A 12,827-nucleotide genomic window follows, 5' to 3' on the forward strand; every position below is an offset into this window, starting at 1 on the left:
TTCAATCCTCTCCTATTGGGAATCGAATTCGCAATCCCGTGTACCAAAGGCGGGCGTGATACCCACTAAAGCGTTTTTCACAGTCCTTTGCACCCTTCAAAAACAAACCGCGTAACTCGATGTTTTATCACTGCGCGCACGACTATTTGCTGGTTGGTGAAGAGGAAATTGTTTCGTCTGTTTCCCGCAATATTTCTGCTGCAGCACGTGGATGTATTTCTGCCACTGTGATGTACATTACTCGTCTCACTCTCACACCATCGTCGTGACATGGGGCAAAATACCCAATACTGTATAATTCCCCCTCCCCACTCCTTTAAGAGCAAGTAAACATTGTTATTTTTCTCCAAATTGTAGTTACAGATGAAACTACAATGAGTTATGGGAGATCATTTCTTTTTCATCTATTACCTAAATCATTACGCATATCCATGAAAGCAAATGCTACTTTTCACCCTCAAGTTCAAATTCTTGATGTGCTTTCTTACATTGTATAGCATACAAACGTACAAATGGCAACTTCAGTACTACAAAGTAAGTAAATAAATAATGTATATATACTATTCTATGAGAACATGAAAATTAGCTACTTAAGGTCGTAATTTTCTTCAAGTGAATTGAACAAAGTTGATATCGTTTGATAAACTGTTTGTGCTTCTCCTCTTCACTTATGGGTTTGCCTTGTTTATGTTTAACAGAATAACTTGGAGCAGCAGGTAACCTGCTGGCTTTCTTGGACGACATCTTTAAATTGTGGTGCGCACTTCGCGTATTTTGTCATTTGTTGTAACAGTTTTCTCTTACAATTTTGATTTTGGTTCAAGATTTCGATCCCATATAAATACACACTTTGAGTCGGATTCTAAATGTTCTTACTATGCCTTAACAATACATTAATTACCATAATATATTGCATTTGTTGTGTTCTGTTTGCGTATGGAAGAATCAGCTGTTATTAGTGTCATTTTCAGTGTTGCTAATTTATAGTTATTTTTCAGTTTTTCACAAAGAATCCTTGTCAAACAGTTGTGTCATTTGATGAAAATGGGCTAAGAAAAGGAGAAATCAAGTGTACTCGCTGTTCTTATTGAAGATATTAAGTTCCTTATAGTATTTCAGATCATTGTTTGACATTTCATTAGAGATGAGGAAATAGTCAATTAAAAAAGAAAAAAGGAGAGAGAGAGAGAGAAGTCAAAGAGGATAAAACCTGTTTTACTGATTCATTACGAAGTAATATGAGGTTAATTTTTCAGTTATAATTCATATATCGCCTTTCTGAAATGCGATCAGATTAAATGACCATTTAAGAGATGCAAAAACTGAATATTCGGTGCCAGGATTGACGAAATGTACAAAGGAATCTTCAACATTTAAGAATTTTATAATATTGCATAGGAATGTTCATAACTTTTGAGTCTTATTTTTTATTCTGACTGCAGCAAAATTAAGAGGAGGTACTATATGCATGTTAAATAATGTCTCGTTATTCCTATGTAGAATCTAAAAATTTTCTTGGAAGTTGATGAATAAGATGTCGATAGAGTCTTCATACTCTCATGAATGGTATTTGTTTATGGCGTAACTTATCTGTTGGATGTCAAATGAAAGGATAAGTCACGTGGATTGAAAATATATTTTATAGGTATTTTATTACATATAACAAAGGTAATAAAATGATAAATTATCTATTCAATACATAAGTAAACTCAGTAGTTTTCAAATTCTTGAAAAATAAACAATTACTTGTTCAAAACACTCGCTCACCTGTAATGGAAACGTACGAGGAGCTTAATTTTGAAATGAAATCTTTTGAGTTTTACGTCCCACGTATATGCAGGCTAGGCTAAAGTAGACCGTGATGATGAAAAAATGAATGAAATGATGGAATGAAGAAAGTGGAAGGAAATGGGAGAACCCCAAGGAAACCCACGCACATGGTTTTTGTCCACCACGAGGTTCACTTGCCGCGAGCTGGGATCTAACCAGGGACCCCATGCGCCAGAGGTGAACGCTCTACTACTGAGCCACCGCGGCCCCCAAGAGCTCAATTTAGAATAGAATCGGTGAGTACAACTGCACATGTTTCTAGATTCGATAATTAACTCCTTTGTGGTTATATGATTCGTGTACGCGTCATCGGGCGGGAGACCCGCGTTCGATTTCCGAAGGGAGTTTACGTAGTTCGGATCGCTCGTTAGGCTGTAGGTCCACATCTCATAGAGCGTTGCTGTTGAAGGGGACGATAGACTTTAATCCATCCATCCAACCATAGATCTGCTAGTAGGACCACTAAGTCATCATGTAATAGTGGCTCTGAATCCTAACATTTTAGATAGTTTCGCAGCTAGAGGAAACGTTAGGAGTGAGGATAGTAAGTTTTAGTTGTAATTTACACTGGTAGAAGAAATTTAACGTTCTTCCGTTCTTCCTCCTGGTGCATGTCTGCGTTTACATAGTAGTTCGAAGATTCAGGAGAGCAGTGCGTACTTAAAGAGGTTTCGGGTTTTTAACAATTCTTGAGCAAAGATATTATGCAGAAAAAAATAATTACGATATTGAGATACACACACACTTGAAATTAGAACTTCAAAGGGTGAACCCCTTTCTCTTCAGAACTTCCGCGTACGTCACTGCAAACGAGAGAAAATGGTTCCTGATTCTCCTATCACAAGCCCATGCCATTTCATTTTTAATCTCATTGTTCCCTCCGCCGCCCCCTCCCCCGTTTCAGATTATTTATTCATTTCTTAGCACAAAATTACATATAACATTTTTTGTTTAATTAGTTGGCAACATTATATTCCACTGCAGTTTGCATTGTTTACAAAGGGTGCAAAGCTTCATGAAAATCAGATTAAATCAGCGGGGAGGGCACTACGTGGTCTGTCAGTGAGTAATAAATTATTAAATTTGCATTGAGAAACTAAACAATGAGTTACAAATTTACTTTATACTTTAGATCATCTAATTCTGCTACATTGTTTGCTTGCTGCTAACTGAAAAAAAAAAAAAAAGATAAATATATAATTCATTTCTTTTTCTTTGTATATATATATGTATATAAATACAATATTTTGTTAAAATAAATACAATATGTCTACGCGTCATAACGAATACTTAAACTTTCAATATAGATTGCTCTTGGCCTTCTAAAAGGAGGAAAGAATTGAATTGATAAATCAATAAGTAAGTAGTCAATCATCAAGTCAGTACTTTTTCGTTTTTTTTTTTTTTTTTTTTTTTTCAAAATTATTTTTGCAGAAAGGAGACCGTCCTATGTTACTTACTTACATCACTGTTAACACCAACTGCTTCGATGTGTACGTTTGAACTTGTATCTTAAGTCACTTCTAAAAATTAGTAAAAATGGACAACTGTATGTTGTTTCTTATACAAATTGCAGCTGAAAAATATATAAGTTTTACTAAATGTTTTCTGAGTATGTCTAGATAAACAATTAAGGAATTGTTAACAAATATTTAGTCTCTACCTTAAATATATAATAATAATAATAATAATATTTGTTTATTCAGGAAGGAAGATGACTTCGTTATAGCTAAGGAAGAGGAAGTAGAAGGCGCAGATCATCTTGATTCTTTAGTCTGTCATCATTGCAAGAAGACATTTCTTACTAAGCATCTACTGAAAGAACACTTACGGAGTATATCAGATGACAATTTATTTGAGTGTGGAATTTGTAGAAAGAGATTCTTACGTCAGACATACTTAACATCTCATATGCGTGTTCATAGTGAATATAAGCGGTTCATGTGTCATTTTTGTGGGAAGAGTTTTTCTACTTCAAGTAATCTCAATGTACATATAAGGACACACACCAACGAAACACCATATACTTGCAGTGTTTGTTATAAGAATCTTTCAACCTTAGGTTCACTCAAGAAACATTTAAGAATACACACAGGTGAGAGATCGTATAAGTGTACGTATTGCGAGAAAGCCTTCTCAACATTACAAGTTCTTAAACAGCATTTAGTGACACATACAAAAGAAAAGCCTTATTTGTGTCATATTTGCAGTAAAGCATTTTCACGCTCAGCGTGGCTGAATGACCATATAAGGGTACGCCATTCAGATGAAAGACCGTATAAATGTCAAGTTTGTGGAAAGCAATTCGCACTGGCAGTTGTTATGAGAAAACATATGAGCGTACACGGGATTAGTAAAGGGTCGTTTGCTTGTAAACATTGTTCAAAACGCTTTGAAACAGAGAAGGCTTTGAATTTGCATTTAAAAAGATGCGGATCAGGGCCTTTTACGTGTCGTTGGTGCAATGAAGTGTTTGATTTGCTGGATGATTTAAAAAGTCATAAAACCAATAAACATACTAAACAGAGGACGTTTCGATGTAGTGAATGTAGCAAACATTTCTCGCATCATACAAGTTTACGTCAACATTTGTATATCCATACTGGTGAAAAATCTTACAAGTGTAAGTATTGTGAGAAAGGATTTACCCAGTATTGTGGTCTCTATCAGCATTTAAAAACACATTCAAGCGTAAAACCGTTTGTATGCCAGTACTGTCAAAAAGGGTTCACAAGATTGTCATTTCTGAAAGACCACATACGATCACACACTAAGGAGAAACCATTTAAATGTGACCTATGCGAAAAAGCGTTTACCTTGGCACCATCACTTAGAGTTCACAGAAGAAAACATATTGGGGAATATCCTTACGTTTGTCAGTGTTGTTTGAAGGGATTTGCTGGATCTAAAGAATTAAAAGTACATCTAAAGACTCACATGGTAAATAAAACGTGAGATCGTGAAGGCTGTGGTTACATTTGTAAAAGTAATTCTATTTGAAAGATCGTGTTAAGTTCCTTCACTACCAAAAGTCAACGTTTTGTAAGAAGTGAAAATTTTAGTACAAAGCTTTTATACGACGGTTCACAAATTTTGTATAGTCTTTACATTGATTAAATGAAGTGAAAAAGTTCCACGTATAAACTAAGGTAAGTATAATTAAAAATAAACTAATCGCTGAGGGAAGCAAACCAATTTATTATTATAAAACTAATATCTTGTGACAGTTTCGCCAACTGGCTTCAACTTCGCTTCATCAGACACTATGCTATGCAGATATTAGTTTTATAATAATAAAATTGGTTTGCTTGCCCAGCGATTAGTTTATTTTTAAATATAGTATAAATAAACAAAACTGGTATAATGGAGAATATCACAGTTAAGATAAGTAATTCACGATTTCAACGAAAATTGGCAAACCGAATTACGAACATAGGTGACTGATAAAAGTAGCTGGTAGGTGCTAACAGGGTGATCGGGTTAATGTGACTTGGCTTGCCGCAGGCTGGGAGAAAGCTAATACACAATACGGTTCGAAGGACGGAAGGTATTATGTAGAGAAATAACATGCATTTTGCGTCATTAGTTTACACACATTCCACATTCACTTCGTTCGTATTTACTAGCAATAACGATAAAAATGTATTCAAACTTCAAATCGGGCATAACTTAATTTCCCTTACATGCACTTTCATTTGAAAAATTAATCTAACGTTATGACTCATTAGAGTCTATTTGGATCATCTTCGCAATTATTTTTTATCCATGATAGAGAGTAACTGGGTTCAAAATTTTTATAAGATGATTTGTTTGAGAAATATTCGGTATATGGAATTTTGCCTAGTATTTTTCGTTTCAATGGTTCGTAGCTGAATAGCAGGATCACTTTTGTTTGAGATCTTATTTAAATGAACTGAATATGATTGTGGGATATACTTTCGGGTGAATTTTCTTCATTAATTATATGATTGAGGGTTCCTGCATAGTCCAGTGTGAATATACTTGCATTTTTTATTCTAATTTATTTACCAATTTACGATGACGGGGTCAGCTGATGTAACTGTAGTGGTTTTGAAATGCTAGCTAACCAGCTCAAGATATTCCATTCACATCCTTGATGTGATTGTGCAATTTATTTTTATCACTAGAGCTCCATCGTGGCTAAGCAGTAGCGTACGCGCCTTTGGCGTGTGAGATCCGGGTTCGATTTCCCGCGGGAGTCCAAGTGGTTCGGATTCCACGTTAAGCTGTAGGTCAACGTCTCATATAGCCTAACTGCTGAAAGGGACACTAAACCGAAAATCAACTCAATCTTTGTGACTAGCTAAAATATCCATTCTTTGTATAGGGTGAATAGATGTATGGGAAAATATATGCTACTTTGACAAATTTTGAAACACCCTACCTGCATAGAATACGAACTTGAATCATAATCGAAGTGACATAAAAATGCACCTTGAGGTTTATACTATGTTCCCAAGGTTATTTCAAGCCAATCAGTCGTTTTCCAGACCCCGAAAACTATAGATTCTACATTATTCTCGGCTATTTTAGATATTTTATTTTTCACCTTTTCTCACATACCATGCCGATGGGGACGGGACATGGACTTAAATAGCATCGGAAATGTGTCGTATTCATCTTTGGGATTCTGAGAACTATGGATTCGACACTAATATAAGTCGTTTTCGATTATTTTTATGTTACCCCCCTTCTGACCCAACCCTAGAGATGCTAGGAGTATCTTACTCCAAAGCATTTTTCCTAGATCGTAAATCACGTGTGAGCCAAGTTTGGTTGAAATAGCTCGATGCATTTCAGAGTTACGGCAGAACATGGATATACAATACACACACATACATCTTCATATATAGAGAGAGTTGTATACTAGCAACTCCTTCGGCGTTCGCTCTATCAATTCCCGTCCAACTGACATGCGCAGTACAATGCCTCCAGGATTGCTCCCATCACAAAATAATGAACTAGAGTAGAATATATGACGACAGACAACGCCTTCCTGAGCCCACTGACATTTCAATTCTTGCCTAAACTTGAGCTTAAATATCATCGGGATTGGCATCTAACAGCTTAGTGATTCCGAAAACAGTAATCGATGATGGGCCCAGATGTATTCAACAATACATCTTAGGCATTTTAATTTTCACTCCCTTACCTCCTGTACCGATGGGGGTGTTAATTTGAACTAAAACTGAATCAGAAGTGCGACCCCGAAAACTGTCGATTAGACGCTAATATCGATGATTTTTGATTATTTTCACACGTTCCCACTTCCCATACATCCCTAGGAGAATTCGATGGTCTTACCTACTGGAGGCTGAACTTGGGAATGTCACCAACTAGCTTAACGTCCTTGAAATCAATTGATTCGACACTAACATCGGTTGTTTTCGAATATTTTATGTCTCCTCCTCTCCCCCAAGGGGTGCTAAAGTTGAACTTAACAACACCGTGAGTGTCACGATTCATCTCAGCGACCTCGAAAACTATTTATTCGACGTTAATATTGATAACTTTCGATTATTTTTGTTAGTCACTTCCTGCTCCCCTCTAGGTGTGCTGGGGTGTCTTACCCTGGGGGTATCACTCTGCACTTTGTGAGTTTCGGCCGGCGTTCGTGATGACGTGTGCAATTGGACAAGCCATTCACTCTAGGATGGAATATTGTTTACAAACAGCAATTGTAGTGTAAGCGTCAAAACCTTGCTTCTCAAACCTACATGGTTGCCAGGCACATGAATCGTCAAACTGAATGTATCTACTTCTGCACTGTCATGGACCAATTATTATTGCTACATAAATTGCTACTTTTGAGATGACTGAGACAATAACATTATGACACATCGATTTAATTACGATGTAATACAGTCTTACATATAATGCCCACTCAATTTTGTACAATAGGGTGGAGTGAAATAGTGGTCAAAAAATTTTTTTTGGAATTAATTTTTTTAATAGGGCGGAAAAGTTGTCTTACCATTAGAGTACTGTATCACAAAAATATTAGTCTCGTTAATTAATGCCTTTGGGTGTACACGGGACTTGAAATTTGGCTGAAATCCAATATTTTTATCCGTATTGGTAAAAGGGACAAAATTATTTTTTTCTGTATTATTTTTTCTAATAGAGAGAAAAAGTTGCCTTACCATTAGGGTACTGTGCCACAGAAATATTAGTCTCCTGAGTCATTTCCTTTGGGTGCTATACGGACTTGAAATTTGGCTGAAATATGTATTTTTTAACAGTATTGTGAAATGAGGCATTTATTTTCTGTTCGGAAAAGTCGTTATATAACAATATTGTATCACACAAACCTCACTCCTCTGAGTCAGGTCATTTTAGTGTTATAGATATAGAGGGCTCGAAAAGTTAGTTGTAACGTACTTATATTTTTTACATTATACTTGAATGGAAAAATGAAACTAAGTATCTTACATATATGCTATATTCGAATACAACATCTTTATAATTATTACAAATATTACACAAGTTTCATAACATCAACTTTTTTGTTTCTTATCTAAGTTTGAAAATCAGTTGGAAAATCTTTATAAACTTATGTGAACAAACATAAAAAGGAACACAACCTTGTACGTAAAATTGGACTAGATTTATGTGTAGTCTGTATTACCCTACGTATATACTCGACTACAGGCATCATTGATAAATACTGTATATTAATAATATTAGAGAAGTTAGTGAGGCGATTGTTCATTCTTGTCTGTTTGAATATAAGCTAAATAAGCTTTATAATATGATATGTGAAAAAAAGATGACAAAAATACACCACTCAGTACAAACATAAGATTTAGGTTTTTGTGTGTAGTGTATGTTACAATAGACATCTTCACACAATTTTTAGATTAATTGCAAATATAAGAAAAGTCATGTAATGACATGAACATTTCTGATCTCAGTTTGAAAATAACCTAGGAAATCTTATGTGGAAACATGACAAAATACATTACTTTCTATTCTTGAAAATGAGTTAGGAAAACTTCATATCAAAATAATATATGGAGATACATGTCAACATACATTACACTGTAGAAAACTCTGACTTTGTGTTGAAGACAGGCATACGTCTTTGGGCCTCGAATCTTGCCCTTATGTACCCATCTCGTGCACTTACACCACAAACACAAGACGATGCTTCTGTCCCCAATTTTATACATCGTTCTACAGCTTGGCTAAGGCATTGAATATTCGGAATTTCAATATTTGTGATATCACCTTGAATGACTCTATGAATATTTGCAGCAGTGAGATTCATAATAAGTGTGTGTGTGAAGGGGGGGGGGGGGGGCAAGTTATAGCCAAATCTGTCCAGTTTATGTGTTCTGTGTAGTCTTCAGCTTCAAAATTGACTAATGGAATGTCGTAATTTCTGATTCCAGGCATTTGCGAGGTTTTTGCCTTAAGGACTCGTCTTAAGTCCAGTTCTCTGATATGTTTCTTCTCATCTGTCATCATAGAGAGGAGAATGTTTTCAGGATGTGCAAAGTATCAATTTCTTTGAAGTACAGGATCAATGACAGCCTTGTACGTTTCAGGAAGGAAGCGCGATAACTGAATTATTTTGAAGAAATGTCTTGATCCATCTGTGCAAAAACATTTTCTGTTTTATGCTTAACCAAACTGGCGCATACACTTTTACAACATACTGAGAGAGCACTTTTAATTCTTCTGAAGGGTTTGGTGTAGCTACATACAATCGAATAATTCTGTTTGCTTTAGGAACCCACCTGACATGCGAAATGTTTCCTGGATAGCGTTTTGCCAAAGAATCAGGAAAATGTCCATTTGAAACCGCCCTGCAAATCTCATACAAATATTTCTGATCCTCACTGAGATCACTATAATTCTCGAAAGCTGAAAGATGGCTCTCAATTACATCTTATTCCACAACTGGTTGGTAATAATGATCTTCTAATTTGTCCAGAAAATGCATGAGGACCTGTTATCTTACCATCAATTGATTCTAGCAAATGTCTTAAAGGGAGCTCATTTACGTGCAGCAGACAAAACAACCATTGCAAAAGTCTCTGAACAGACTCTTCTAAACGTCATATTATTCCACCCTTTCTGCCAGTATTTGTAGCAGTTCTTGTATCTGTAGCACGAAAATTTGAAATATTTTCACTCTACGTATTGTAAAATGCTTTGGCAAAATAAAAAACACATACTCTCCATTTCAATTCTTTTTAGTTCAAGTTTCTAACACAATTATTTGGCAGGATATCAACCATTCCTCTCGTCTCCTTGCTCGCCAACCTAAAAGTTGGAAAATTTTGCGGAAGGAAAGGGTTAACCATGCTGGTGGCACCCAAAGATAATAGATTTCAACGAAAATAAATATTGATTTTTAAAATACTTACTAAGGAGCAATATTCCCGCACTATTAGAATACCGATGTGCAAACTTCAATTTTTCACTCCACCCTATTGTACAGCGGTGGACACTTCTAAATGGTACAGCCATATGGAGATTTACGGCTAAGGTGTACCATTTAGAAGTGTCCACCGCTGTACAAGTGTCCTTGTTCGAAAGTGTGCGAAAGCGTTCTACGCCTGACAATATTGGGAAGTTGCAGTTTGTGTTGTAAAAAATAAGAGAGAGAAAAGACCGTTAGGTTCACTGGACAGCGTTGTTTTCATGATAAGGTGACAAATACGTACTGATTGTAAATAGGGACCTGTAATTTCGATGCGAGTGTGGGTGCAAATATTCTCGCCACATATTGCTTGTTGGTGAAGGTTTGCAATGTTGCAAACTGCCAAATGTAGAATTTCATAATAATTGAACGAGCTGTGAGAAGGAGGTTTATGACGCAATAATTATAATGACTAACAACCATAGACTTAAAGTACTAGGAAATAAAGCATGAAGCTGTAAGAAGAATAGAATACACATTGAATTAAGTGTTCATAGTATAGCATGAAGCGAATTTTAACTTGTAAACATTTTTAAGCAGTACAGATTTGCCCTCACTGTCTGGGTACCCTTACTAGACACTGTCCAACACAAAAAGCGACATTAAAATTGGTAGACCTAACGTGGCCACAAACCCGGCTCTGGCCGTTCTTCTTGGTTAAAGTTTTCCTCTGACCGACGAGGTGAATGCCTAGATGGTAGCTTCTGTAAGGCCAAAACTGCTAACTTTGCGCAGCCTTGTTCCTCTCCTACATAGCACAAGTATATTCTCATCATATACTGCGCATATAACCACCGGAATATGCAATATACTCACCATATTACTGGTATATATATATATATATATATATATATATATATATATATAGGTTCACCCTATATATAGCGTGAAGTTTCACTGTTTCACAACTTTATAAATTAGAGCGTTTTGTTTACTCCAAAACATTTTCTAAATAAATATTACAGATGCACATACACCAAACGCAAACAATTTTTTTACACAAATATACATACTCAATACAATTCAGAGACAAGAAACACACACACTTCTTGTACACACATATTTACATAGTTAATATAAGCCTAGTCTATACCTATACTTCAGAATACCGAAACACAATCATACTTCTGCACACGAAGTCTATAGGCATACTTCTAACGGTGGGCCACGAAATATTTTTTTGTACGCAAATATACATATATATATATATATATATATATATATATATATATAGTAAATAGTCTATATACTTCAGAGTCACCAAATATACACATTTATTTTATACACAAATACACACAGTTAGTATTTACAATATAGGAACGCGAAATACCCACATGTCTATATACAAACATCACCAATACAAGTCATAATGGCTCGATATCTGTCTCGTCACTTTCAGCAGCTATTTCTTTAGCACTGTCGCTCATAACTGCAATTTCCATGGAACTACCAGTACTTGCAACGGTATCCGAATGCATATTGATATCGCTTCCGGTTTCTGTGCAAAGATCTGTGCATCTGAAGCGATGTTTGCCCAGCTTGCATTTCTAATTGGAGCACTGTCCATTTCAGAGGCTGTTTCTGTATTGCTGTCTGATTCATCTTCAACAGTTGTATGTCGATTCACTGGAAGCGTCTTGAATCAACAATCATGGTTTCTTTAACTCCAACCTGTTGTATATACGTCTTTTCTGTTTTCTTGACATGTATACCCTCCTTTATCTAATCTTCCCTCGTAATCGGACCAAATGCTTTCTCGAACAGTGCTTTCACGTCCTGAAGCTTGAAAGTTACATTTGTATTATCGATTCTATTTGTCACTGCCCACACTAGTTCAATAAGATTAAGGCCCGGGTGGTATGGTGGTAAACGCAAACACTTGTGTCCATGTTAACGGAGAATCCGATCCATGTTGAAATCTGTTTCTCTGTTTTTCTCGATCAGTTCATACAGTCCAGCCTTGGACATGTTTCCAGTTGTATGAATGTTGTTTTGGTTCAACCATTCCACCACAGTGGCTTTCTTTGCAGAGCGTGGCGGTGTTTTATTATGCACAACATTGTGGTAAGACGTATTGGCCATTATTACCACACTGTTTCGCGGCAGGTTAGGAATCAGCTGTAGATGATTTTCCCACTTTACGAAATTAGTTGCGTTCATGTCATGGTGATAGTCTCCTGACTGACTACTCGATTTCAAAATAGCCAAAACACTTGGAATGAAACCCATCTTCTTCCCCCCGCGCGCACTATCATTAGACGTGATCCTTTACTAACAGGTTAAAGTTCACTAACAAACACAGGATAGTATCAAATCTTTGGCTGGGTGTGTGAACTGTGTACGTAGGTTTCATCTACATATACTATTGGACGATTCTCTTGTCGATAACGCCTTATTTTTCTTAAGTACTGAATTCTCCGATTTTTAATGTTTCTCTTTCGCAAAGATCCCGCTGATTAGATTTTAAGTAATCGGAAACCTAATTTCTTGATTATTTTCCACAAAGTTGTACGACCTCCTGCAAATCCTGTTGCTCTTCTCTTCT

The 12,827-nt window shown here is 36.1% G+C and overlaps 1 protein-coding gene across 3 annotated transcripts in view; it reads left to right on the top strand.

Annotated features, from left to right (window-relative positions):
* The window catches only part of LOC145690685 (uncharacterized), a 29,894-nt gene extending 20,791 nt beyond the window's left edge, over positions 1–9,103 (top strand). The window contains exon 4 of one of the 3 annotated variants that reach the window (XM_081765826.1): positions 3,537–9,098. In XM_081765826.1, coding sequence (XP_081621952.1) covers positions 3,537–4,785 — 1,249 coding nt within the window. In that variant the 3' untranslated portion in view covers positions 4,786–9,098. Of the gene's footprint in view, positions 1–3,536 lie in introns of all 3 variants that reach the window. The other 2 variants (XM_081765827.1, XM_081765828.1) reach the window with 2 other exon arrangements.
* Positions 9,104–12,827: the final 3,724 nt, after the last annotated feature.

The sequence above is a fragment of the Thermobia domestica genome, chromosome 7, assembly GCF_964235325.1.
Source record: "Thermobia domestica chromosome 7, izTheDome1.hap1.1, whole genome shotgun sequence".
Lineage (NCBI taxonomy): Eukaryota > Metazoa > Arthropoda > Insecta > Zygentoma > Lepismatidae > Thermobia > Thermobia domestica.